The sequence below is a fragment of the Podarcis pityusensis genome (genome assembly GCF_964106645.2).
Source record: "Podarcis pityusensis genome assembly, chromosome: 6".
NCBI classification, from domain to species: Eukaryota; Metazoa; Chordata; class Lepidosauria; order Squamata; family Lacertidae; genus Podarcis; species Podarcis pityusensis.
Genome location: NC_138030.1, coordinates 98715806 through 98742600, shown reverse-complemented (window position 1 = coordinate 98742600; position 26795 = coordinate 98715806). Strand labels below are relative to the sequence as shown.

Genomic DNA, 26795 nt, shown 5'->3' with positions numbered 1-26795 from the left:
AATTAATTAATTAATTAATTAAAAACCTCAGCACTTGTACCTTACAACATCCATACAGTCCCCCCCTCCAGAAGCACATATCCAGCACATGCAGTAATCATTATTCATACATGATCTCTTAATTTTGCATTCATACTTTCACAACCAAGAAAAAGAGCCACCCTTAAAAATACTAAGCAACTAGGTTCTAACCTGATTTGCATTTTACTCATATTCAGTCCCTGTGGGGACTTCTTCCAGTGGTGTCTGCCTGCTACCCTTAAAGTAGGAGACAGCTAGGAGCCACAGTGAGACAAATTAAACACCAAGACCCCAAAGCACAGAGAACAGTGTTGATTGTCATATCAATATTGTAATGGGATGTTAAAAATAACAAAATAGCCAAAACATAGGGACAGTTCAGATAAACTGGGAAGCCAGGTGCATGATGAAGAAATTGGAAGGTTCCAATTCTACTTTAAAGCAAACCACAGTTCCCTGTAATTAATGAATTTAGGGAACAAGGGTTTATTTCTGCCATATTTTATAATCCTATGCAAACGGATTTGGGAGTAAACCATTTGGATTTCTCAGAGCTGGATAGAATTGCACTAGTTAACAAACCAGGATCTGAAACCATGGTTGATCCTGGTTTATTTCAACAAACTATGGTTTGAATAACTCAGAATAACAATCCCCCAGGTTTATCCATAAAGGGGAACCATAGGTTTTGGGTTGTTGTTGCTTTTTTTACATAAAAGCAGAAACTTCCAACCTTCTCCTTGTTGCACCCTGGAGATAGGGAGGCTCTCTTGGGCTTATCCGTGCAGCATGAAAGCAGTTTCCAGATGTGTCTGAACAAAACCATAAAAAGTAAATTGTAACACCAGCAAGAAGCAACTTCTTCCAAAGAACACATTTTAAAATGTATATTCAGGAAAGCATGCAAAAAATTAAAATATGCTTATTTTCATACTGTTCATTAGTGCCCAAGAAACCTAAAGAAAGATTCAGTCCAATCTTCTCTATGGGACCTGTGTCTCACATTGGTGTCTGACCCTTAAAAAGCACACCTGACATCTAGAGTTACAATTTTGATCTCCACTTGGTTTGCGCTGGAACAGAAGGTTCATCTTTAAGGCTTGGGGGAAGGTAAGGATATTAAAAATAGGGAAAGCAGTAAAATTCCACCTATTCACCCAAGTCTTTCTTTCAGTAATTGCCACAATGAGATTCTCCATATTTAGACAAAATCATTCAGGTTGAAAGAAATGTGATCAGCTATTGTGGCAGGTCTTGGCAAGCATAACTATCCTAAGCCATTTTAGACTATCCTAATCTGAGGTAGAACATCTTCTTTCCAAAGATCAAGAAAAATTGTCCAGTAATTTATAAAAACATTGCTTGGCAAATGTAAATCTAACAGACAATGCTGGACCATAGGAGAATGCAGTCCTGTTTGTTAGCACCTTTAACAGAACGAAGTCTTCTCTTTTTTGTTTTTATTGGGGAAATACTGTCGAGTCCATGCCCCGTTTTCTCCTGTAGCATTTATTGCAACATCAATAAGGTAATCTGGTGTCAGCCACCTCAAGAGGATCAGGAAAAGAAAGCTGAGCACAGCAAAAAGAGCAAAAATGCAGCCGGTCACTGGGCCACAGTGAGAGATTAGTCTGTCAAGTCGTTTGCCCATTGGTAATACAGTTTCACCTGCCACTCTGTCATACACCTAAGAAAGAAAGGGGGGGGGGGGAATACATGAGGGTTGTCTGCAATGTTTAGATTGCATCATCTAATAGGCAAGACATCTGCTTATAAGGCTGATTATATTCTAAGTCCAATACAGGGTGTACTTCTGCACATGCACAAGCACTTGTGGGGCTTAGGAGAGATCTCAGAAAGAGGTCCATAGGTAGCAGCTCTCTCTCAGCAGCAGGTCCACAGACTGTTTTGCAAAGGGAGGCTCTTGATTCTCAATAACATTGCATCTAGGGGAGGTGGAGAATTTACTCATCTGACTAGGGTTGCTCCAGTACAGAGTACAATGTATGTGAAGGTTTCTGGTGGAAATAAGTTAGGAGTATCTAGTAAAGACTGTTAGTTAGAAGGATTTCCACACCAACAAGCTAAATAGTGAAACAACTAGGAGATGTTATGCAAGGGCCCAAGTGAAGGCAATTTTAATGAAGCTTGCAAATTATGCTACCAGCACAAGGAATTTGAGAACTTATTTCTGTTACGTAATATCACAACAAAGTATGACATAAAAACAACATATTTGTACAGCTGCTCACCCTCCACTCTGAAAAATACTCAAGCCTCCCTGCTGAACCTTTGACCCTTCAGATGCTGCTGGGCTGCTATTGCCACCATCCCTGACCACTGAGCACGCTTTTGGGGGCTGATGGGCATTGCAACACCTGGAGGGCCACAGGTTCCCCCCACACACACACTAAAACAAAGACCAGGAAAATATAATGGGTCTCAGAATATGGAAGTGTACCTACTTTTTCAGTTCTCTTTGCAACATCCTTCCAAGTATAGAAAGTTTTAACGTTGTTGTGTATTATTTCTGAAGACAGAAGCGATCCTGACTTCAGTTGACGAATTGCCTTTTCCAAACCATTACAGAGAGATTTCACGGAAGGTTCACATAAGATTATAAAATTATCTGGCAGCACCTCAGGAATCCCACCAACCCTTGTACTCACCACCTAAAATAGCAGGAAAATTTATATTATACTTATCAGGCAATTTAGGTTTCAAAAATACTATATCAATAATACAACACAGTAATGAATGTTTCACCTCCAAATGATCAGCTGTAAATGTATAAATAAATGTGTTGTCTTGCCCTTCCATCTAGGTGGCATAAATGGCCTTCTCAGCTTCTATCTCAACTTTTATCCTTATAGCAACACTGTGAGGTAAATCAGATGAAGAGTATATGAATGGCCCAAAATTACACAGAGAGACTCATGACTGTGGAAACTCCTCAAGAAAGGAGACACTTTCATTCAGCGCCATTTCTCTCTCCTTTGACCCCCCGCCCCTTTGTCAAAACAGGTCACTTCTTGCCCAAACACCCTCCACCAGTACTAATATCTTACAAATCCATTAGACAAGCTGTTTTAATTTTGCTCTTTTGTATTAGATTGAAGGTGGCGTTTTGACATTATAAATCCATATTTTTATTTTTGCTATCAGCTTCCTTCAGTCTTTTTGAGGATAGACTGGATGTGGGACTTCCAGGAGAAAAGCTGGCTGGCTAGTCATTGACTGCTGACACTACAACAAGATAATTATGCTGTGATTAACAATAGGCAAAACATAAACCTTTGTTATTACTCTCTACCTTTGAAGATAGGGAGATTAAAGGACCACAAGCTTAATGGAAGTCAACCGTGTGATGCAGCAGCATCAACAGATGTATAACGTCCTGATCAAGGGAAGTCGTAATCCCACTCTACTCTGCCTTCGTCTGCCTTGGAATACATTATCCAATTCTGGGTGCCACAATTGAAGGATGTCGACAAGCTGAAACATGTGCAGAGGAGGGCAACCAAGATGACCAAGGGTCTGGAAACCAAGACTTATGAGGAATGGTTGAGGGAATTGGGCATGTTTAGCTTGGAAAAGAGGAGACTGAGAGGGGATATGATAGCCATCATCAAATATCTCAAAGGCCGTCACATGGAAGATGGAGCAAGCTTGTTTTCCCAATGGCTCCAAGTTACAGGAAAGGAGATTTCAACTAAACAGTGCTGACAGTAAGGGCTGTTCAACAATGGGATGGTCTCCCTCAGGAGGTGATAGACTCTCCTTCCTGGGAGGTTTTTAAGCAGAGGTTGGATGGCCATGTGTTATGGATGCTTTAGCTAAGATTCCTACATTGCAAAGGGTTGGACTAGATGAAGTTTTTGGATGGAGGGAACGTGTTGGGAACAAGGAATCACCATTGTGCCTGCATAATAGCCCTGAAGGTTAGTCCTTGGGACATCAGGTCAGCTAAAGCTCCCTTCTTTTAATTACTTCTGAGACTGGGATGAATTACGACGGACGTGAATCTATCCACCACTTAATTTTCACCTAGAACACAAATGGACTGCTGGCGTAAGATGAGACATTACCTAACAGCCAGAAAAATAAAATAAAAAATATCTTAATTATTTGTGATTAAGAAAGATTATAAACGGATAAGGGTGCTTAATAATCTTTATTTTATATTACTTTTAATGCTCTGTCCTTTTTGTGAAGCACTACAAAAGTGAAAATAATTTCTTTAGCATAAGAAAGGAATGCAATTCTCTATTAAAGAGATGAAAGTCATCTTTATTTCTCTTTTTTCTCTCTTTCTTTTTATTTTTTATTACCTTTATTTCCTGCTTTCTCTACTCTGGATTAATGAAGGTATGCACAAAAGGTGTTGGATGGATGCGTGAGAGGCAGGGAAGATCTCCCAAGTGGGAGCTGGGAGGGTCCCCCACCTTCTGTGGGGGACAAGAGCTAAGCTGCACCTCTGAAAGATGGCTTTCTATCCCCCCCCCTTTATGCTTCTTCTTTTCTTCTTTTCTTTTTAATTATTTGGATTAGCTGTTTTTTAATTGTAGTGTATGCTGAAAAGTATACACACACACACAGAGTGCTTTTTTCTTTAAAAATGTTTAGGGGTACTCTCATTTTCATAGAATCATAGAATCATAGAGTTGGAAGAGACCACAAGGGCCATCGAGTCCAACCCCCTGCCAAGCAGGAAACACCATCAGAGCACTCCTGACATATGGTTGTCAAGCCTCTGCTTAAAGACCTCCAAAGAAGGAGACTCCACCACACTCCTTGGCAGCAAATTCCACTGTCAAACAGCTCTTACTGTCAGGACTTTTGACTCAAGAAAATCACCATTCTATAGTTCAAATTGGGAAAAACAAATGGACAAAAGTACAAAATTCACAAAATGTTTAGGTGTATGCGTACCCCTGCATACCCCCAGAAAAAAAGCACTCTGTGTGTGTGTGTGTAAAGGTTGGATGTAAATAAATCAAGCAAATGAAGTTGAATTAATCAAATGAAGTAATCAGTGTACTTTATGACCTCTTAAGCCAATTTTATATGAACATACGTGAAAATATTAAATAGAGTAGAAAAGGCCAGCACAGCAGAATCCTCAAAACTGAGCAGCACAACAGATATGCATAGCAGTTCCTAGAGGCTACATTTTTTATGTCTTCCTGCAATAGCCAGAAGGGGCGGTTTATCAATCACCTGGCAGGACACAATACATAGCTGGTGGATCATAAATTGAGATCTATATGACAAAGGTGGAAATGCACCTTTCAGGGTTCATCATCCCACTGGAGCTGTGAGCAGTCACACCCCGGAGAAACAGAGAGAGGGCTTCTCCCAAAGTTCTGCAGGGCTGAAGGATACCAAAGAGTCCAGAGACCTCAGACTCCAGCCTCCCTGCCGCTTCAGAGAGATGCAAGGAGGAGAAACCAAACTCCTTCCCTTTCTGTAGAAGCACCATCTCAACAACTTGCAGCAGGCAGAACCAATGAATAGATGAGCTGGATTGCTCCTCACCCATTCCTTGGTCTATGCCAGCCAAACATTACTAGAATAAAAAGAGCCAGTTAGGAATCTATAATTCCTCCTGTTCAGTTTCAGCAGTGCTTGCGACTTGCACTCTTTTCTGCCTAGCTTAATCTAGCAGCCACGTCAGAAAACATGGAAGTCTGTAATTACTTGAGAACATTCAGAGACTCAAAATGATTTTTTTAATTTAATCCAAACAGTGAGTGATCTTCTTCCAAATGAACCAAAATAAAATTTGATTTAATTCAATCTTTTACCTCAACATTTTCATTTTATATTGTTTTTCTTTCTCCTATATTGCTAAACTGTAGAATAATCTCTCCTTCACTAGATACACAATGTGGCAATCTAATGTTTAAAGCTGTCAATGAATTTTTTTAAGGATAATGATTGAGTCTTCAGTTGTCCAAATGCTGCTTTCTGAATCAAAGATGAGAATAAGACAAATAATCAAGGTTCAAACACACCTTGCATTCCTGAAATATGCAAGCCAGTTATGTTAAAATTCTACATAATGAATACAGAGAACTGACAATCAAGTTGTAAGTCTCATGCAAACTGATTCTTCATTTCCAAAGAACTTGTAGTTATAAGTGTAGACACTTCTGTCAGATATGTTATTCAAAAGTCTGCTTGTTAATGCGTAGTTGTATATTATGTTATTAAGAAAATGTCCCACTAGTCTCTCTAAACAAGGAAACTGTTTTTACCTGTAAACCACAACTGGCAGCTTCCACAATTGCCATGCAAAATGCTTCGGTGAGAGAAGTGTTGAGAAAAATGTGTCCCTGAACCAAGACATTTCTAACATCCTGATGTTCTAAAGCTCCCAGGAGACGGACTCTGCATGCAATTAGAGAAAACAAGTTTTTTAAAGGTAATATTTGCAAAAGTCTTCATAACCATGTGTATGATCACAGTAAGCACTTGTCAATATCACTAATTTTGTGGCTTATGAACTTTCTTAGCTATTTACACTACTGACACTGATGGGCTGGACTGCATATCAAAACAAACTCCACAATGCTTTTAAATGGCATTGGTTCACACATTCAGATACAATCCATAACGGGCATAATTCAGCCAACATTTAATGACACCACATAGAGAAAACTTTGTGATGGGTATCCATTATGATAACCTCCAAAATGGATTACTGTCATGTACTGTGAGGCTGACTTTTAAAATGGTGCAGACAGTTTAGCAGGCCCAAAACAGAGCAATGCAGTTATCTGCACTAGTTTCCATGTCATTTCTGGGCCTGATTTTAAGTCCTGGCATTAATTTTTAAAGCCCTAAACATATTGGAGCCAGGTTACTTAGAGGATTGCTCTTTGCCAATACAGTCAAACCTCGGTTGTCGAACATAATCTATTCCAGAAGCTCGTTCGGCTTCCAAAATGTTCGAAAACTAAGGCGCAGCTTCCGATTGGTTCCAAGAGTTTTCTGCATTCAGCGGAAGCCGCATCGAAAACGCTCAAAAACCATTCGGGAGCGGAAATGGTTTGGGAGCTGAAACATTCCAAAATGAAGCTGTTCAGGAACAGAGGTTTGACCATATATACATTTTTCCTTTTCCACTTTCACTCGCCTAAAGAGATGGGCAACTAGCTGCCGTTTTATTCATTTAATTTTTTATTTTATTAAATTTGTACCCTGCCTTTCCTCCTAAAGGAGCAATTATGCTTATGGAACACTCTTCCCCAGGGACTCAGGAACACTCTTCCCCAACATTAAGACTTTTGTGCCAAGTAAAGAGCTGACTTTTGATAAAGTCCCTCACCAAAGGCTCACGGGGTAAGAGGAGAAGTCCTCTTGCAGATCAGTATTTCGTTAAGAAACAGGAAGCAGACTGTAGAATTAAAAGGACAGTTCTTTCAAAAGAGTGATGTAGAAAATGGGAGTTCACCAAGGATCAGTGTTATGACATTTGCTTTTTAACTTGCTCATAAAATGATCAAGGGCTAGGAATGAGCAGGGAGGTAGCCAAATTTGCTAATGATACCAAGTTGTTCAAGCTGAACAAAACAAAAAGGGACTGTGAAGAGCTCCAGAAGGATTTCTCCAAACTGGGTGAATGGACAGTAAAATGGCAAAAAAAAAATAAAAAAAAAATCCAAACTTCACATACAGTCAAACCTCGGTTGTCAAACGTAATCCATTCTGGAAGCCCGTTTGGTTTCCAAAATGTTCGACAACTGAGGCATGGCTTCTGATTGGCTGCAAGACCCTCTTGCACTCAAGCAGAAGCCGTGTTGGGTGTTCGGCTTCCGAAAAACATTCAAAAACCCGAACTTTTACTTCTGGGTTTTTGGCTTTTGAGAGCTGAAATGTTCCAAAATGGGGGTGTTTGGGAGCCGAAGTTTGACTGTATATGCTAATGTAATCTGGACTGGTGGTGAATGACTAGGAACAAGACTTTGGGGCTATAGTGGCTAGTTCAGTGAAGAAGCTCAATGTGGACCAACAAGGAATAGAAGAAATACAAGTATCTTAAGAAAGTAACTGGACATCTTATTTAAACTGAGCAAGAAAGCAATCTTGAAAAGATTTTGAAGAACTGAATACTGATTGACCATCAAGCACCTTCCAGATTACAAATTTACATATTTGGGGGGATTATCCACAGCGGATTATCAGACTGCTGTGCCATCCCCCACCCCCATGTGCACTGAGCTGCATACATGGAAAAGAGTGACTCACCTAAACGAATTTTGTAAGTTTATAATATGCCAGAATTGAGAGCACTCTTCCAAAACAAGAATGTTCCAGAAAAATCACAGCACGCTACCAAGTGCTGCTCAGTATCTGGCAGGATGGTGGAAATTATATGCAAATTTCATTAGCCATATGCACCTCCCCCTTGCAACCTTCCTCCCAATGCTCACCCAATTCTTCCTTTGACCCTTCAGTCACCACAACAGTATTAAAACAAGAGCAAGGCAAGTACCTGTCATGCAGCTGGTATCTTTCCCGTACCTCTTCTAATACAATTCTTTTTGGTCCTTCTCCTCCAACTAAGAAATGTAAATCTGGATACTTCTGACAAAGTTCAGGAATTATACCACTAAGCAAATCTATACCTGAAGACATAATATTTAGAGGCAGTTGGTATTTCAGATTTGTTACTTATCTACCTGACAAAGCATTCCATCATACGTCAGCATCAAAAGAAAATGACAAAAAAACTGTGTTAATAAAATTGCAAATAAAAAACTATAGTGTACTGTACTGGATTCCTTGATTTTTTACTGTGACCAGATTTAGAGTTTATTTCTGAAGCTTACAAATTTACTTCAACTCTATCTTACTCCATAAAAATTTCATTACTGCTGCGAGATCTCAGTGGTACCTGATTTTAGAAATCTGCTACACTACAAGCAAAGCTTTGTGCAAAAGCTGCTTTTTGGGAAGTAGACAACAATCATATGTCCTACCCACAGAAGCAGGGAGGATTAATGGAGAATATATAGGGCAGAACAAAACTTAAGAGAAAGAGAAGATAGTGTCTTGAACAATTACTTTCTTCTAGCAGTTGCACTAGAAAACCTGTTTCCTCAAAAGTAAGTCCTCCTGGGTTCAGAAGAACTTACTCCCATGTAACACAAGACTGGAAGCCGTGAGGTTGCATGGCTACTGTCAGGAACAGCAGGGAATAAAGCCCACTAACAGAGAAAAGGTAGCAGGGATGGATTCTCTACTAGTATCTAAACTACTAGCCCAGAGGCAACAGTCCAAAAGGAAAATGCACTAGATATTGTGTAGGTGGATTACCAACATGCCTTGTACTGGTGAATGGAAGGTAGCACACTGCACTTTCACAATCATTCCCCCTAAATTAATTGCAGTCATATCCTGCCTTTCCTCCAAGGAGCTGTGCATGGCTTTCCCTTGCCTCATTTTATACTACGAAAAGCCCCGTGAAACAGTACAGGCTGAGAGATGACGTGACTCAGGGTCATGCTGAGCTTCACGGCAGAGCAAGAACTTCAGCACTGGCTCCCCAATCTTAGTGTGACACTTACACAACAGCAAATTTTTTAAAGGCAAAACATTGTGCCAGTCAGTATTTTTCTTCTAAAAAAAAAAAAAATGGTGCCGGTACAGCGTATCCCTGAGCATCCCAGAAAAAAAACCATTGGTGCCAGTGCTGAAGATAAAAATGTCTGCTAGAAAGAGTTAATGGGCCAATGCCTTTTTTGCTCTTTGCTCTGAATTTGTTGTCTATCCTAGGTTTTTGGTTTAGGCACCCCTATATCTCACAACATTCCTTTTTATTTTATGTATTTGCATGTTTGGAGGAACAGAACAAACTGTATGCATTATGACCGTTCTTCTAGGCCCTCTACCTGCAACAACAATAGCCCTTGCTCAGGTCATCATGATCCTATGATATCACAGCAGTCTCACCTGTAGTTTCACTTGTTAAAACTGGCAGCCCCACGCAGTTCCTGCCAAGCAGCATGTGAATCCACATGCAACTGCATGCGGTCTGCCACAGATCTAAACAGGATTTTATACTTGCCAGGTCTTAAAATATTTAGGTGCCAGGCAGAAACTTTCCTCTATAACCAGGTCTTTGGCCTTTAACTATCTGTGACCTTTTAGAAGTGGGTGGGATGCTTTTAATGTATTTCTCTATTCTCTTTGTTTCAATGCATCTGTGTGGGATTTATTGTCTTTTTGTTTGGCTGTAAGTCACTTTGGGCTTCCCTGGGTAAGATAAAACAACTGACAAATTTAGTAAATAATAAAATAATAATAAAACCAGCCATAATATCATGCAGCAAAACTTACGTAAATTTAAAAGGTAGATACAAACAGAAAGGCAATTTCTGATCAACTCTATAGCATTAGAAAGAAGCCACATTAAGTGCCACGTATATTTTGGATCTCATTACCTTTTCTATATACAAGCCTGCTGACAACAACAACAGTTATTGTGCTTTTGTTCCTTCTAGATACATCTGGAGTGAAGTCAGTAGGATCAACGGCATTGGGAATGACAGAAACTATTTCAGGATTCAGTGCTGCTCTCAGCACAGTATTTTCCTTGCTAGTGTAAGAAACACATATTATGTGGTTTGTATCACATAGCGATACAGTCAAGAGTTTGTTTGTAAGCACCGAACTAACATCAGCAAATCCAAAAAGGGAATGGTCTGTAAAAACTGTCCGTAGTTGCATTGTCTTGGCATGGAACAGGGCATCATGAGCCATAGCAGAAAATGAACTATGGGCATGGACAATGGTGACTCTTTCACGTACAAATATATACCTGAGCAGAGGCAGGCTATGGAAGAGAGTTGTTGCAGTAGACTGGTTGTACATAACTCTTAATGGCAAATAATAGACTTTCAGTCCATTGGTGAGGTAACGAATGCCTTTACGGTCTTCATAAGCATGAGTGACAATGATAACTTTGTGTCCTCTTTCAATTAGGCACTGTGACAATTGGTAGATGTGGCTTTCCACTCCTCCCATGTTTGGATAAAAAAAGTCGGACACCATGCAAATACTATGAATTTTACTTGAACATGATGGAGATTTATGACAGTTCACCGTGGAAGAAGACAAGGGGGATAGGAACTGCATGTGATTTCCTCTTTGACCTGCCATAGTAGTTTAGCAATCAGTCTGAAAAGTAGACATTCAACATGAAGAAAAGGCTCCATCCATTTCCTAAAAGAGCAAAGAAAAAAATACACATTACACATCAAGGCTAAAAAAAAACCTCACCACTTACAGAGGTCTTCATTGTACAGCACAATACTATGCATGCTTCTGTCAGAAATAAACCACATTCTGTTCAATAGCATTTATTCTTGTCCCTAGTAAGTGTGTTCAGGATTGCAGTGACTTTGGGGGAAGCCATTATCATGCAATTTATCTGCGTCCCGCCCAGCGTTCAAAATTAACCAGTCGTCAGTTGCTTTTTGCAACTCAGGAGTGAGTGCCCCCCTTGCGACCGTTGAGATTTCCAGTCACGTGGTTTGCAACCGAAATCTCCTGTGGCTGGGTGAGAGCAGTGTCACTAACTGAAGTGTACCCTTTCCACTTGCTCCTTTTGATGTGCTGAGGAAGAGAAAACCCTTTCATTGTTGTACAAAGCTCTTTCACAGTTAAATGGATTGTTTTTCTCTTGCGAGGGATGGGTGTTACTGTCCCATACATGCCTAAACTTAAGTCCCACTGTGGGGAGACTTCCGGTCAGCGCCATTAGCGAACGGAGGATTCCCTTTGTTACGGAGGGAATCGGCTCCGCGAAAATCGGGTCCTGAGCGCTGCGGCGGAGCGGGGACCCCCAGAAATCGCAGGCGGTGAAGCCTGCAAACGTGGAGACTCGGTGGGCACCCTTCAGCGCCCCCCCAACTCGCGAGGAAGCCTTTTTTTTTTTTGGAGGCTTCGGAGCGGAACGGGGGAGAGGCGCGGTGCTGTGAGTTGACTGCTGCTTTCGCGGAGCGAAGCCGTGTTGCCGTTGCTAGAGAGCGCTGATTTCTTTCCTGGAATATTCGGATTAAAGGACTACCCGTGAGTAGGTGGAATTGGACTTAAAAGATTGCGAATTGGATTTAATTCTTAAAAGGAAAAAAGACTGTGAATTGGAACGAAAATAAGGACTGAATTGGCTACCGCGGCGGGAGGTATATACAGGAAGTCCGCTTCCCGTCTTGTAGATAGTGTAAAGCATAGAGACTTTGAGCTAAAACGTTGAAATTTAACTTGAAAAGAGCTGTTTTCCGACCTGAGAATTCTTTCTGAATCTACCCTTCTGAAAGTAGGTAAGGAAGGGGTTTGCTTTTGGACGGTGCAAAGTTGTTTAAAGAAAAGGGGAACAATCTGCCAGTGAGACGTCTTAGCTGTCAAAAGCTGTCAAAAGAGATCTGCTGATAGTAAGGTGGATACATTGTGGCCAGTTTCGTTGGGAAAAATAACTGGAAGGCAACTTATTTGGAACTGTGTTTTTTCCTCTGAATACAGTTTGTTGGGTTTCTTTGCTACTTTAAAAGGGAAAGTGATTGCTCTGGACTGTTGTAACAGTGTCCACCTAGGGGGACTTTTTGAAATTGCAACAAAGGAATTTTCCACTGGTAAACAGGAACAGCACATCTGAGAGTGTCCTTGGTTCTCACATTGTTATGGCAGATGGCAGAGAGAAATTAGACGCGTCAGTTTTGAGGTCTGGGAAAGCTTGGGGGCATCGAAGGCAATCATCTGCTGGCTTGCCTACGACAGCAACACAAGCTATGTCCAGTGGAATGGCAGAAGAAGTTCTAGCCAGCGCTCTGGCCAGGATTAATGAAACTTTATTACAACTTAGTACAAAGGTTGATGAGACGAATAAAAAGGTTGAAGAAACGAATAAGAAAGTTGATACTGCAAATAAAAAAATTGACTTAAATACAGAAACATTAGATAACTTGGGGGGAAAGGTGAACAGCAACACAGAATCCATTCAGAGACTATTGCAGGAGTCGAAGTCGACACAGGAAAAAACTGCCGCTGTGGAATTTAAAGTAGAGCAGCTGGAAACTGAGAAGGTACCTGGCCTACAGAAGGAAATTGCAGATCACAAGTTGACGCTGTCTATGATTGAACTGAGAGAGAAACAGACCAATCTAAGAATTAGAGCTATTCCTGAGCTGGAGACGGGCACCTTGATAGATTTTCTGACACAAGAATTTGCAGAATTTTGGAAATCGGATTTGAAACAAGAAGATTTCAAGATTGTGAGGGCCTTTAGATTGGGAAAAGGAGGAAAAAAGATTAAAATAAGGGATTGCTTGATTACCCTCCGATCTAAAGAAGAGAGGGACAAAATTCTGGGTTTGCATTACGAGAAACCTTTGACAATTCTGCAATCAAAAGTGGAAATTTTTAAAGACATACCGAAACATCTTTTGGATTTAAGACAAGACTTTGGAGACTTGGTGGCCCTGTTGAGAAAAAGTAAGATCCTTTTCAGGTGGGAATTCCCTCAAGGCCTATCTTTTAGTTTCAAAGGAAGAAAGATAAAGATAAGATCAGTGGAGGAAAAAAATAAGTTCCTGAGTACATACGAAGAAGATCTACAGAAAGGACTGGGAAAAGAGCCTGCCGTACTGGATAAGAGTCTACAAAAAAAAGGGAAATCAACGCCACCGACAGATATAGACAAACTTTTGGGAGCTGCTGGGGGAGAAGGAGAGTAAGTACAATATGACACTGCAAGTATTAAGCTGGAACATTAATGGTTTGAACTCCCGGGAAAAACGGGGGAGAGTATTTCATATACTAAAAAAAGAACATTTGGATTTGATTTGTTTACAAGAAACGCATGTGACAAGGCTACATCGGAAAATTTTGATCAATAAAAGACTAGGAGAAGAATTTATCTCATCAGACAATGTGAAAAAAAGAGGAGTAGTACTCTATGCAAAGGAAAGCCTGTCACCAAAATTTTTATTTAAAGACGACCAAGGAAGATTTATTGCAATTGAAATTCAGCTTCACGGTCAGAAGTTTTTGACATTAGGTATTTATGCGCCAAATGAGGGAAAATCAGAATTTTTTTAAAAATTGCATGAAATCCTATTGGACTATCTGGATTACAATATAATTTTGATGGGAGATATGAATGGAGTAGTGTCCACAAACATGGATAAAGCCCAAAGACAAACGGTGACGAAAGATGGCAGACTACCAAAGACATTTTTTGAAATGACTGATAATATGGACCTTGTAGATATTTGGAGAATAAAGAACCCCTTGGAAAGAGAAGGAACCTTCTTCTCTGAAGCTAAAATGACATGGACAAGAATAGACCAAATTTGGATAACTAGGGGACTGGCCCCGAAGATAAAAAAAGCGGTAATTTGTCCTAAAACCTGCTCTGATCACAACCCAGTAAAGATGGAAATGGCATTAACGCCAATTGGAGCTTTTAGATGGAGGATGAATGACTCCTTGCTTAGGAATGAGGAAATCATCAAAAAGGCCCAGAAAAACTTGAGAGACTACTTTGAGATAAACATGAACACTACGACCGAGAAAAGAGTGATTTGGGATGCAAGCAAAGCAGTGATGAGAGGGTTCTTGATACAACAAAATGCAATTAGGAAAAGAGTTCAAAATGAGAAGAGGGGAAAAATCTTGGAGAAAATAAAGGATGGAGAAAAGAGACTGAGGGCAAAACCGAATTCACAGGAGATTTTAAAAGAGATAAAGTTACATCAAGTACAATATATGAAACTGACGAATCAGGAAATAGAATGGAAGATCAAACAGATGAGACAAAGGACATTTGAATCAGCGAATAAGTGTGGGAAATTGTTGGCATGGCAAATGAAAAAAAGACAAAAGCTTAATACTATTACGAACTTGGTAGTAGAAGGAAAGAGTATACAGAACAATGTGGATATTAGAATGTGTTTTCAGAAGTACTTTAAACAGTTATACACGCAGGAGACTCAGAAAGAAATAGACATTGATCGGTTTTTGAGAACAAATGGATTACAAAAAATCTCTCAAGAGAGTAAATCGATGCTAAACTCTACAATATCTGATCAAGAGGTGGAAGGAGCCATTCAGGACATGAAATTGGGCAAATCTCCAGGGCCAGATGGTCTGACTGCAAAGTATTATAAATCTTTGAAAGAATGGTTAATGCAGCCTTTGAAAGAAGTTTGCAATGAAATATTAGGGGGGGGGGAAGGCACCCGAGTCGTGGAAAGAAGCTTATATTACACTTATACCGAAAACAGAAGCGGAAAAGACACAGCTTAAGAACTACCGTCCCATATCCCTACTTAATGTGGATTACAAAATTTTTGCAGAAATTATGGCTAAAAGATTAAAAAACATATTGGTGAAAGAAATCCATAAGGACCAAGCGGGCTTTCTCCCGGGGAGGCATTTGTCAGATAATACGAGGAATATTATTAACATTTTAGAAAAACTACAAGTTAATATTAATACTAAAGCAGTTCTAATATTTGTGGATGCGGAGAAAGCCTTTGATAATATTTCTTGGAGTTTTATGAAGAAAAATTTACAGGGAATGGGGGTAGGCCAAAGTTTTGAAAACGGTATAGGTGCAATTTATTTGGAACAAAAAGCTAAGTTGATCGTAAATAATGTAGTTACAGAAGAGTTTAAGATTGAGAAAGGAACAAGACAGGGTTGCCCAATCTCCCCATTGCTTTTTATATCGGTCCTGGAGGTCCTGCTTAATATGATCAGGAAAGACCAATTGGTTAAAGGTATACAACTCGGAGCTAAACAGTATAAACTGAAAGCTTTTGCTGATGATTTGGTTTTGACACTACAGGAGCCAGAATCCAGCACAAAAAGAGTATTGCAATTAATCCAAGAATTTGGTCAAGTAGCAGGATTTAAATTGAATAAGGTGAAAACTAAGGTGTTAGAGAAAAATCTTACAGAGATTGAGAAAGAGAGGTTTCAGAAGGAGTCAGGATTAACATTGGTCAAGAAAGTGAAATATCTAGGGGTTCACATGACTGCTAAAAATGTGAATTTATTTAAAGATAATTATGAAAAATGTTGGATAGAAGTGAAGAAGGATTTGGAAATATGGTCAAAATTGAAGTTATCATTGTTGGGCCGAATTGCTGCGATAAAGATGAATGTATTGCCTAGGATGTTGTTTTTGTTTCAAACATTGCAGATTTTGGACAAGATGGACTGTTTCAAGAAATGGCAGAGAGATATTTCGAGATTTGTCTGGCAGGGCAAGAAGCCAAGAATAAAATTTAAGATTTTAACTGATGCTAAAGAAAGAGGTGGATTTGCCCTGCCAGACCTTAAACTTTATTATGAATCAGCCACATTTTGCTGGCTGAAAGATTGGCTGCTTCTTGAAAACACGGACATTTTGGACTTAGAAGGTTTTGACAATGTCTTTGGATGGCATGCATATTTATGGTATGACAAGGTTAAAGCACATAAGGCCTTTAAGAACCATATTGTCAGGAAAGCATTGTTTAATGTCTGGGTGAGATATAAGGATTTGTTGGAAAGTAAAACACCAAGGTGGCTGTCACCAATGGAGGCTAAGGCTCTGAAAAAAACTAATATGGAGACAAATTGGCCAAAATATTGTGAAATTTTAGAACAAGATGGAGATAAACTAAAGCTGCAGAGTTTTGACAAATTAAAAACTAAAGTTCGAGACTGGCTTCATTACTATCAAATAAGGGAGGCTTATAATTTAGATAAAAAGATTGGTTTCCAGGAGGAAAAATCAAAATTGGAAACAGAACTGTTAGATCCTAAAACTAAGAATTTATCAAGAATGTATAACTTGCTGTTGAAATGGAATACACAGGATGAAACGGTTAAATCTGTTATGATTAAGTGGGCACAAGATTTTGGACATAATATTATGTTTGCTGACTGGGAACAGTTATGGACCACAGGTATGAAATTTACGGCTTGTAATGCCTTAAGAGAAAATATAATGAAAATGATTTACAGGTGGTACTTAACCCCAGTCAAGCTAGCAAAAATCTATCATTTGCCAGACAGTAAATGTTGGAAATGTAAAGAGACGGAGGGTACATTTTTTCACCTTTGGTGGACATGCCCAAGGATTAAGGCTTTCTGGGAAATGATATATAATGAACTGAAAAAGGTATTTAAATATACCTTTCTGAAGAAACCAGAGGCCTTTCTTCTGGGCATGGTCGGCCAATTGGTGCGAAGGGAGGATAGAACTTTTTTTATGTATGCTACAACAGCAGCAAGAATACTCATCGGGAAGTACTGGAAGACACAAGAATTGCCCACCCGAGAAGAATGGCAGATGAAAGTGATGGACTACATGGAGCTGGCTGAGATGACCGGCAGAATTTGAGACCAGGGAGAAGGGTCGATGGAAGAAGATTGGAAAAAATTCAAAATATATCTTCAAAAGTATTGCAATATAAAAGAATGTTAGAAGGAGGTTGGAAAAAGAATATTAGGTCGTTTCGGTAGATACGATATAATGGAATAAGCAAAGATGAGTTGATGAATTTGATGAAATAGAGGAGGTTTAATTATATTACTTTAATTTTAAAATACGTAAATGAAAATAAGATTAGAGGGATTTGCTGGAAATACAATTTGAACTAGAATACAAAATTGGGAGGTGAGAGGAGGTCAATGGAAATAAGTAAAGGGAAAAGGATATGTAAAGGTTTAACCTGCTTTTGTTTTATTTTTAACTTAATACATTTTTATATTTTTTGTTAAGTTTTCTTTTTTATTCTATCTTATTGTTCTTTTTACTTGTTTATTTTTTGCTCTGTTATGGTCAAAGATTTCTTTGTACTCTGTATGGCTTTTCTTTTTTTCTGTGATTTTAAATTTGGAATAAATATTATTTAAAAATAAATAAATAAACTTAAGTCCCACTGTGCTTGTTCACTGTACGACCTGTACCCTCCAAGTACCACAAAAAGGACCACATAAATTCTCTATGCAAAGTTTTTTTTTACAAATTTATGAAGATAAAGGTTTCAGTAAGCTACCTGCTCTAATTGCGTAAAAGAGGTTTGGTTTTTACTTTTGCTGGAATGAAACTGCTTTGCAACTTAGAATCATAAAATTGTAGAGTTGGAAATGACCCCAAGTCATCTAGGCCATGCATAGTCAACCTTTTTATACCTACCGCCCACTAATGCATCTTTCTTGATGGTAAAATTTCCTTACCACCCACCAGTGCTTGATGGAACAACCCCTGATCTAGACCAACCCCCTGCAATGCAGGAATCCCAACTAAAGCATCCATAACGAACAGCCATCCGACCTCTGTTTTAAAACCTCCAGTGAAGGAGACTTGATTGATTCTTTCTTTCAAAATAACTTGTCTTTTGTGCACAGCATTTATTCCATCTTTAGCTAAATCCCCCATCTTATCCTCATTTGGTTTAGTAATTGTCTAAAAAAAAGTGCCTGTATGTATTGTTGTGGTGACTGAAACCTAGGTTGAGGGTGCCATTTCTCCTAGCTTTTCTGAATTATTATTATTATTCATTTATATCCCGCCCATCGTGCCGGGTTTCCCCAGCTACTCTGGGCAGAACTCAATAGAATATTAAAAACTTCAACCATTTACAACTTCGCTATACAGGGCTGCCTTCAGATGTCTTCTAAAAGTCAGGTAGCTGTTTATTTCCTCGACATCTGAGGGGAGGCTGCTCCACAGGGCGGGCGCCACTACTGAGGCGGCTCTCTGCCTGGCTCCCTGTAACCTCACTAACACTGGTGCTGCCCCTGGGAGCTGCATTTCTGCAAGACTTTGGACTACAGCACCAGGAAAGCCAAGCTCAGCACAGGGATGCTCCAAGGGCACGAGGCTCTTCGGATCCCCGCAGGCACCGGAGCGGGAGCATTTCAGAGAAACGGGGCCTCATGGGATGACTATTCCTTATGACACCTGCCCAAGGCGACCCAAGGAGGCTTCCAGGCGACCAACAGCAGGCAAAGCCCCGGGGAGGGAGGCGGCCCACTCCTGAGAGGCTGACGGGCAAGAGCGGCGCCTCGAGTCCCCTCGTGGGAGAAGGGGCGCGGGGGGGGGGGGGGAGGCCTCTCGGCGGCGGAGGCCCCGCGGGGCCTGAGGCTCACCTGGCGCCCGCGCGAGCGAGGGACTGGAGCGGCGCTTCTCCCGGCGCCCGGCTGCTCCTTCGGCCGCCGCTCCTCGGGGACCCTCGCGGCGGGAGGCGGCTCTTGCCCTTTTCGGAGCAACAGCAGGCGCCGAGACCCACGCACCGCTTTGCCCACACGCCGCCTTCGGAGCACGAGAGAAAGCGTCCAATGGAAGGGCAGCGCCCAGAGCACGTGGTGCAACGAAAGCCAATGCGGGCGCTCGCGGCGATTTCTCGAGGAAGCGACGCTGGACTGCGCGTTGACGTCTCCTCCGGCGCCTCCCTCCCTCCCGCTCCGCCTCCCTAGGAGGGCCTCGAGGAGACGCCTCCGAGCAGGCCGCCGTTTGTCTGCCTGCCTGCCTGCCTGCCTTCACGTGGCCGCTTCCCAACCTCCCGCCCTCGCCCCTCCTGCGGGGCCTCAGAGGGGCCTTGGACTACAACTCCCATCAGCCCTGACGCCTGCCCTGCTTGCTGAGAGCAGCAGGGGGCAGGTCCTGCCCAGCCGCCCCGCAGCCCAAGCGCCCTCTGCAGGCAGATGGCCAGAGCCAAGCAGGCGGCTGCTGGCAGGGCTGAGGCTGGCAGGCTCACCATCAAGTGGCACCAGCACCCGCGTGCCCCTCCAGCCTGAGGCCGCGCAGCAAGCCGAGTCTCCGTGCTCTTTCACCCCGTGGGGGCGTCTCCCAGGCCCGCTTGCTGGGTGGCACCAGCGGCGCATGCCTGCTTGTGCCTTCCATGCTGATGTTCAGTGTGATCCTGGTGTCAAGCGTCCTGCTCCTGATGATCTAGAAGGGCATTCTGGCAGAGGTGGAACCCCCACTGCTGCACCCTTTCTGAGGTGAGTTCCAGGTGTGGTAAACAAAATCTGCCCTTTTTCCCCTATGGGGTATCCAAGAGCCCGTATAGAGTCCTTACATGGGTTCCCTATTGGTAGGAGAAAATAACAGAGGCCAACCAGAGAATATTGAGAAGCAACGCATCTAGTGAGCCTGATCTTTATTGATCTTTAAATTCCCTGCCCTGGAACTCAAGACCACCCCTCCATACATACATCACAGAAGGAGTGTAACCCAAGACCATCCCCCACAAACATACCTACATCACAGAAAAGGTGGTCCACAACAGAAATTTGAATGTTGTTTTTCCTGTCTGCCAGGTTATCTGATAATGCCTTATCTGATTGCCTTTCCTGGTAGTCTGTCACCCTTTGAAATGGTGATTACTCAATTCCTGAGACAATGGGAGGGCTCCCTGACCGCCTCCCTCCTTGCAGAAAAAACATTTGGTCAGCTTGGGAGTCAAAATGGTTTCAGGTCAGTCTTCCTGTGTTGATCTATATGACCTTAAATTTTATTATTACACAGGCTAGGCGTGGTGGCAGCGCCAGGGTGGAGGACATGGCTGTGCAGGTTCTGCGTGACATCTGCAACCAGACCATCCGTTCTGCGTGCGGTCAAGCAGATGCACCTCGCATGTGGGAGCTCTCGGCAGCAACGGATGGCACTCAAGCACCTCCTGGTGAATGACAAGCACTGCTTCCTGTACTGCTACGTGTCCAAGGTGGCATGCTCCAACTGGAAGCACATTCTCAAGGTGCTGGGCGGCACCCTGGGGAACGTGAATGCAAAGCATAAGCTCTCCCATCATATTGGACTTGAAACCGAACTTATGGGTGATGTTGCACAAGTGCAGACTAGACAGCATCATTTTTAGTCTTGGGTGCCTTGGGTTAGCAAAGCCAACTTTGTCTAACATATTTCCATTCACTTTATTATCGTCTACATCTCTGTCAGTGCTGGAGTATGTGTTCCTACATATCAGGAATGAGGGAACACTTTTCCTCACAGACAAGCTTCTGGGAGTCACATGTCTGCAATGGGTGGGGAGAGAATGAAAAGTACACAGAGAAGTAGAAGTGACATGACTCCAACATGTCACTTTCTCAATGCCCTCCAGCCTTCATGCTCCTTAATATTGTTGATAAGTCCTATTAAATTCTGAGAAGACATGGTTAGGATTGTGCTGTTAAAACTGTTCCTTATATGTTTTCAGAGCTTTCCATCATACTGCTGGCTTTAAAAAATATCAAGAAATCAGTGAAGAGACAGGATTTTAAAATTCATGTTCTAGGCCCTTTACCTCAAAAGGAAACTTGAAATAATCACAGATCAATAATAGACAAATATCTCAGATTATTTACTTGTATCCAATGGTACAAACTGCTCGCCTATTTAAAAATAGTGAGGGCCCTTATTTTACTACTACTGTAGCTGCACAAAACAATGTGTAAGCTTTCAATGAATATATTTTTGTGCCTAGAAACAGAAGCATTAAGGGAGTTTGATATATGGAGTGTTTGTTTTTTTAAAAAATCAACAAATATTATGCTGTCTACATTTTTCAGTCCAACATGAAACAGATTTATTTCCTCATTCAACTGGATAGAAAATATATTTCAGTGAAGCACAAATCACTGCAGATTTGAAAAAACACATGTCCATGCATAACTTTACAAAATATTTCAGAATGTTAAACACCCAATTATTGGTTCCAAGGCTGTATCCCAAGGGGTTTGTGCACTTATATAAAAATGGACACTAGCAATAAACTATGTAAGTGATACCAAAACTGCACATTTTGCATTTGGAGCCACAAAATTAAGTTTATATATATTAAAGCACTGATTATAGACTTTATATTAATTGAGGCAGTCTTTTGGGCAGAGGTAGAAGTTACTTCCTGGCTTTTAATCCAAACTTCTGGCTTTCCCCCCAAACCCATTTATTGACTTTGGAAACAGTAATCATGACTACTGTGGTATTTGTTTTCAAGCTAAGAATTTACTGCACTCTTAATATGTGTCCCTAAATATAGGCTGATTAGGTTCCTAAACTCTACACTTCCTTCATTTTTCACTGAGAAGCAAAGGAAACTCACACTATGCCTAGAACACAATTTGCAAATTATGAAGATGATCCAAGGATGCTTCCAGATGCACAGTTCCTAGACCTACCCAATCACTGCTTTACATAGTGTTAGTTATGAGCAGACTTGCAATAGATTTTCCACACTGCAGGGAATATTGTGCCTTTTCCACATAAACACTCCACTAAGCTATGTTCACACTCACACCAGTGCAGAAGAGTACAATTCACATCCAGGCAACTGTTCATTAATAATTCCTCAATGGGATTTTTTAAAGCAGTTTCAATGCATTATAGTGCTTTTTAAAGAGCAACTGTCTTATTACTTAGATGCCCTTTAAGGAACTTTTAAAAACAACCCTGCTTTTTATTCAACAACCCTAGCAACGGGAGAAGAAACAAACAGTAGCAGCAATGACCTTCTTTCAAATATTTACTCAGAAGGAAATCCCACTGAGTTTAAATGGAGTTTATTCCTGTTGTTAGCATTGTTGGGATTCAGGGGCATATGTGTTGGGATAAATCTTTGTAAGTTTCTGCTGGTGAAAGAAGAGTAGTCAGGTAACAAATGACCTTGAACTTGCCTAATTCAACCTATGCCTGATGTAAATCCCAAAGCAGTCACTTTAAATTTATTTGATTACTTCTTCAAATTGTTTCCTTCTCTCTCATCAGGTGCTTCAGGAAATAGTTACTTATTGCCGCACACCATTCTTAAATGCTTGTCTTTTACTTTCCTTATTGTTTATTTTTAATCTGTTAAATTTCACCACAGTGCATTAGCACCAATTTAAAAATTGCCACTACACATCTCAAAATGGAAGAGAAGTGCTAGGCCATCTGCACCTGTGGAACTAGCATTGTTCTTTCTTCTTTTAAAGTCAGACTTTATGCAGCATGGGGAAATATGAAATAACCACAGTGAAAGCACAGCAAAAACTTAATGATACTGTAAAGTGAGTAAATAAGAGTAACAGTTCTGGAGTATAAACAGCTAGTATGGAAACACCCCAGAAAAAGAAGTTCCACTTTTTGGTGACTCAAGCAAAATGAACACAAAATCATTAAAAATAGAAGTGAACTACTTATTTACTTTGATTGTAAAACATTTGATTTACAGAGCTATGCTTAAAAAAAATTCAAGACAGAATAGCCACATATCAGTCTATTGTACAGTAGAGTGGGTAACATAATGCTTAATGATAAAACCTCATTGTTAGTTCAAAAAGTTGCCTTTCTGAGCTAAATTGCATAAGGCTTTTCTGGTACCAAATTGTCAAAAGTTGTCTTTGTCAAAGTCATAGCAGTCACTTGCTTATTTTTTTCCGTGGTTGTTATCTGAATCCAGAAGTGCAGAGCGAATTCCTAATTTCTTAAGCTCCTCCACTAGGTCCCCGCTTTGATGCATCTGAAGTAGTATATCACAGCCCCCTACAAATTCGCCATTCAGGAAGACCTGGGGAATAGTAGGCCAGTTGGAATAGTTTTTGATTCCTGAATCAAAACAGAAAGACAAATTAAACCAAATACATTAGACAACTTGTAACAGTGTTTTTGAACTGGCAAGGCAGTTAAGACTATACTGGAGAAAAGAAAGGAAGCACACAACCCATAGCCTTTTAGCAAATCTTATTGGCTTTAAGTCTGTATCACCTTCTCTCTTCTCCTCCTCGACTTGGGGCAGGGGACCTGTCCTTTTGCTACTGTGTAAAACACAATTTAAGCTGACAAAACTGACTAATTAAAGACCTGAGGTTTCCAAGCATGGAATTATGGAATAGAATCAGTTCATTCAAATTTAAAAAAATGCTGCAGAGCCAATTATTTCAGATTAGAGACAGAAGTACCAAGGAGAAACACAAAACTATACAAGGGCATTTTGGAGCCCGGCAAGTGGAAAGCAGTAGTATATTGTTTAAGCTATATGGGGAACAGAGCAGCATTTCATTCCAACAACCCCATAGATTAAGCTTGTCCATTGCAATTTGAAATGGGGTTTCCCCACAATCAAATCCAGTACTGTACTTTAGCTACTTACAGAAAACTAGTGTGGTGCTGTAAACAGATAGAATCATAGAGTTGGAAGGGATCCTAAGGGTCATCTAGTCCAGCCCCCTGCACACATAACCCCCTGTACACACAGCAAGTTTCCAAGATTGGTGTTAGGGTACGGAGGATCCAGGATAATCTCATAACATTTGAGAAACACTGGCCTGAGGAATCATCAGTTCAGTTTGATTAATTCCCACAATTTAAAAAAATTGCTATCTAGATTTTTAAAAAAATATTACAATAGAGGCAACAACCATTTTGTGTGTGGGTTATGTTCCTGACCCCTGCGCACATCAGTGGAGTGTGCATCAGCCCACTCTGCCCCCCAGTCCACCCTCTTTTCTGCTGCATATTAATTAGGCGTGTATAAATCAATCACTGCCTGCAAAACACATGTTGCAGTTTATCCTTCCTCCAAAACGTAGAGACCCTGGTTCCAGATTCTATCCAGCCACTTTCCCCCAAAGCAAAAGATTCTGCTCTCACTGCCCCATTTTTCAATTGTCTCTCTATATTCCATGGCTACTTAGCATGTTGAAACAGCACTGCATTCTTATCTTTACTATTACATTTATATCCCACATTTCCTTTCAAGGAGCTCAAGGTAAAGCACATCATTCACCTCCACATTTTATTTTCACAACCAACCTGTGAGGAAGGTTCAGCCAAGCCTGATTCACACAAGGTCACCTTCATGATTGAGTAGAAATGTGAAACCTGGTCTCCCAGGTCCTAGGCTAACACTCAAAACACTGCATTGGCTCTTGTTTCCTCCGTTAAAACTTTTCGTCTTGCAACTCATTCAATATTCAAATTCTAGCCCTGATCCCTGGCCAACAGATTCACAGAAACTACATGAAGACTTTCCTAATGCATGAAACAGAAACTTTTGAACAAAGATATAGCACTTCTTGGACCTAACCTTAAATGTATTTGCATATTTAAAAAAAAGGATATTTTACTGCTTTTCAACACCTATTTGCTCTGTTTGGCAAATACAAATTCTTTATCTCTGTCCAAATTATTTATCTATTCCCGACAGACATTTGGAGTTGAGGGAGTGGTGCAAGCTCTTGTGTATATTCTAGAAGTGCTCTGAAAAATGATACAATCTCATAACTCTTTAGAAGCCAGGCAAAAACGTTCCTCTTCAACCAGGCCTTTGGGTGATTTATATTCTACAGCCTTTTAAATGTGTTTGTGGGAGGGGGTGTTATTGTTTTGCTTTGTTTTTAAGTATTTATTTTGTGCTTTTATCCTGTATTTTTATCTTCTGAACCACCCTGAGATCTTCGGATGAAGGGCAGTATATAAATTTAATAAATAATAAAATATTAAGAACAACTTATGCAAACCCCAAACTGGAAATCTCAATTTGGTCGCAGGGCCCTCCTGAGTTGCAAAAAGAGACTGGCGATCCTACAAGGATCATCCGAGCACTTGCACGGACATCTCCATCCAGCTCCCAAGTTGCGGGGAAGGCAGGACCAAAGAGCAACCGCTTCCCCTCACATTACTCGAGAGCAGGAAAGGCCGGTGGAGAGAAGCGCTGGAGGCTACGGCAGCCTGGATGGGTCCGTGTGTACACGCAACACTTTACACAGCCTTTCGGGAAACATCAGATTGAAGGGGAGAGGGGAGGGTTGTGCTCCTCTGCCGAAAGAGGCTCAGGGCGCCTGCAGGCAGTGGCACCCAGCAGCACCCACTTTCCCCGTTCTTCTCCTTGGGAAAGACTGGGCGAGGGGTGGCGGGGAGCGAGAACTGGACCCCACGCCGGGCCGCAGTCGTAACCCGCAGCCACGCTTCCCACCCGCCAGGCCACGGCACAGAAACTTAATGAGGAAGACTCCGTGGAACCACAGCAGGCCCTTCTAAGGAAAGAGGGGCGGGGGAGGGGACCCACTGCTCAGGCCTTGGCAAATGCAGGCGGGCAGCAGCAGCAACGAGGTTTCCCGGCCGCCCCGCAAGCCCGCCTCAGCCCGCCTTCCTCTCAAGAGGGGCAGCGCAGGCCGCCTCGCGGGGTGTCGCGGGCGCAGAGGCCCCTCCGCCGAGCCCGCCTACCTTGGCGCAGGCCGGGGTCCTGCAGGACGTCGTAGGCGCGATAGTCGCTGACGCCGTGCAGGCGCAGGATCTGCACCACCGCGTTGCTGAAGCCGCACTGGGGCTGCGCGGGGCTGCCCTTCATGAACACCACCACCGGGTGAGCGCGCACCAGGCGCCCCACCGCCTCCTTCGACCCGGCGGCCGAAGCGACGTCCTCGCCGCCCTCCGCTCCGCCGCCTCCGGGGCCGGCCTGGCTCAGCGGCCGCGCCAAGAGTGTCGTGGGCCGCGCGCCGCGCCACCGCCGCAGGGCTGCGGGCAGCCGGCAGAAGGACCCGCTCATGGCTGCGGGCTCGCCGGAGGCTCCCTCAGGCGACCTCGCGGCCTAGCCAAAGGGACGCAGGCCACGGTTCCACTTCTGTCACTCACGCTCAGGCTACCAATAATGTTTAAGCGGGGCTGCCTGCGCTTCCTTAGCCCCGCCCCGTACGCGCCGCGACGGAAAGGCATTCCTGTCAGTCGAACTCAAGCTACCAATGACTATTGAGGCCAGGCCGGCCGGCCGCTTCCTATTCGTCCCCAG

General features: G+C 41.9%; 3 protein-coding genes across 4 annotated transcripts; 1 reads left to right on the top strand and 2 right to left on the bottom strand.

Moving 5' to 3' along the window:
- On the bottom strand, positions 1-19319 carry PIGA (phosphatidylinositol glycan anchor biosynthesis class A). Of its 2 annotated transcripts, XM_081010960.1 has the most exons (7): positions 19180-19319; positions 10473-11253; positions 8522-8654; positions 6282-6414; positions 2487-2693; positions 1449-1708; positions 1-833 (listed from the first exon to the last, which is right to left on the bottom strand). In XM_081010960.1, exons 2-6 carry the CDS (start codon positions 11188-11190, stop codon positions 1451-1453), a joined length of 1449 nt encoding a protein of 482 aa, XP_080867086.1. In that variant the 5' UTR covers positions 11191-11253; positions 19180-19319; the 3' UTR covers positions 1-833; positions 1449-1450. The 2 variants fall into 2 exon arrangements, with proteins under 2 accessions (XP_080867086.1, XP_080867085.1); XM_081010959.1 differs by having other exon boundaries at positions 1-1708.
- LOC308479520 (uncharacterized protein) lies at positions 18985-22096 on the top strand (the record flags this gene model as incomplete). The annotated part of the gene is made up of 3 exons (XM_081010229.1): positions 18985-19035; positions 19118-20034; positions 20561-22096. The coding sequence occupies 3 exons, from the start codon at positions 18985-18987 to the stop codon at positions 20907-20909; spliced, it is 1317 nt and encodes a 438-aa protein (XP_080866355.1). The 3' UTR covers positions 20910-22096.
- Positions 22097-23184: 1088 nt separating this feature from the next.
- On the bottom strand, positions 23185-26570 carry GLRX5 (glutaredoxin 5). The gene is made up of 2 exons (XM_081010965.1): positions 26234-26570; positions 23185-23614 (listed from the first exon to the last, which is right to left on the bottom strand). The coding sequence occupies exons 1-2, from the start codon at positions 26553-26555 to the stop codon at positions 23436-23438; spliced, it is 501 nt and encodes a 166-aa protein (XP_080867091.1). The 5' UTR covers positions 26556-26570; the 3' UTR covers positions 23185-23435.
- Positions 26571-26795: the final 225 nt, after the last annotated feature.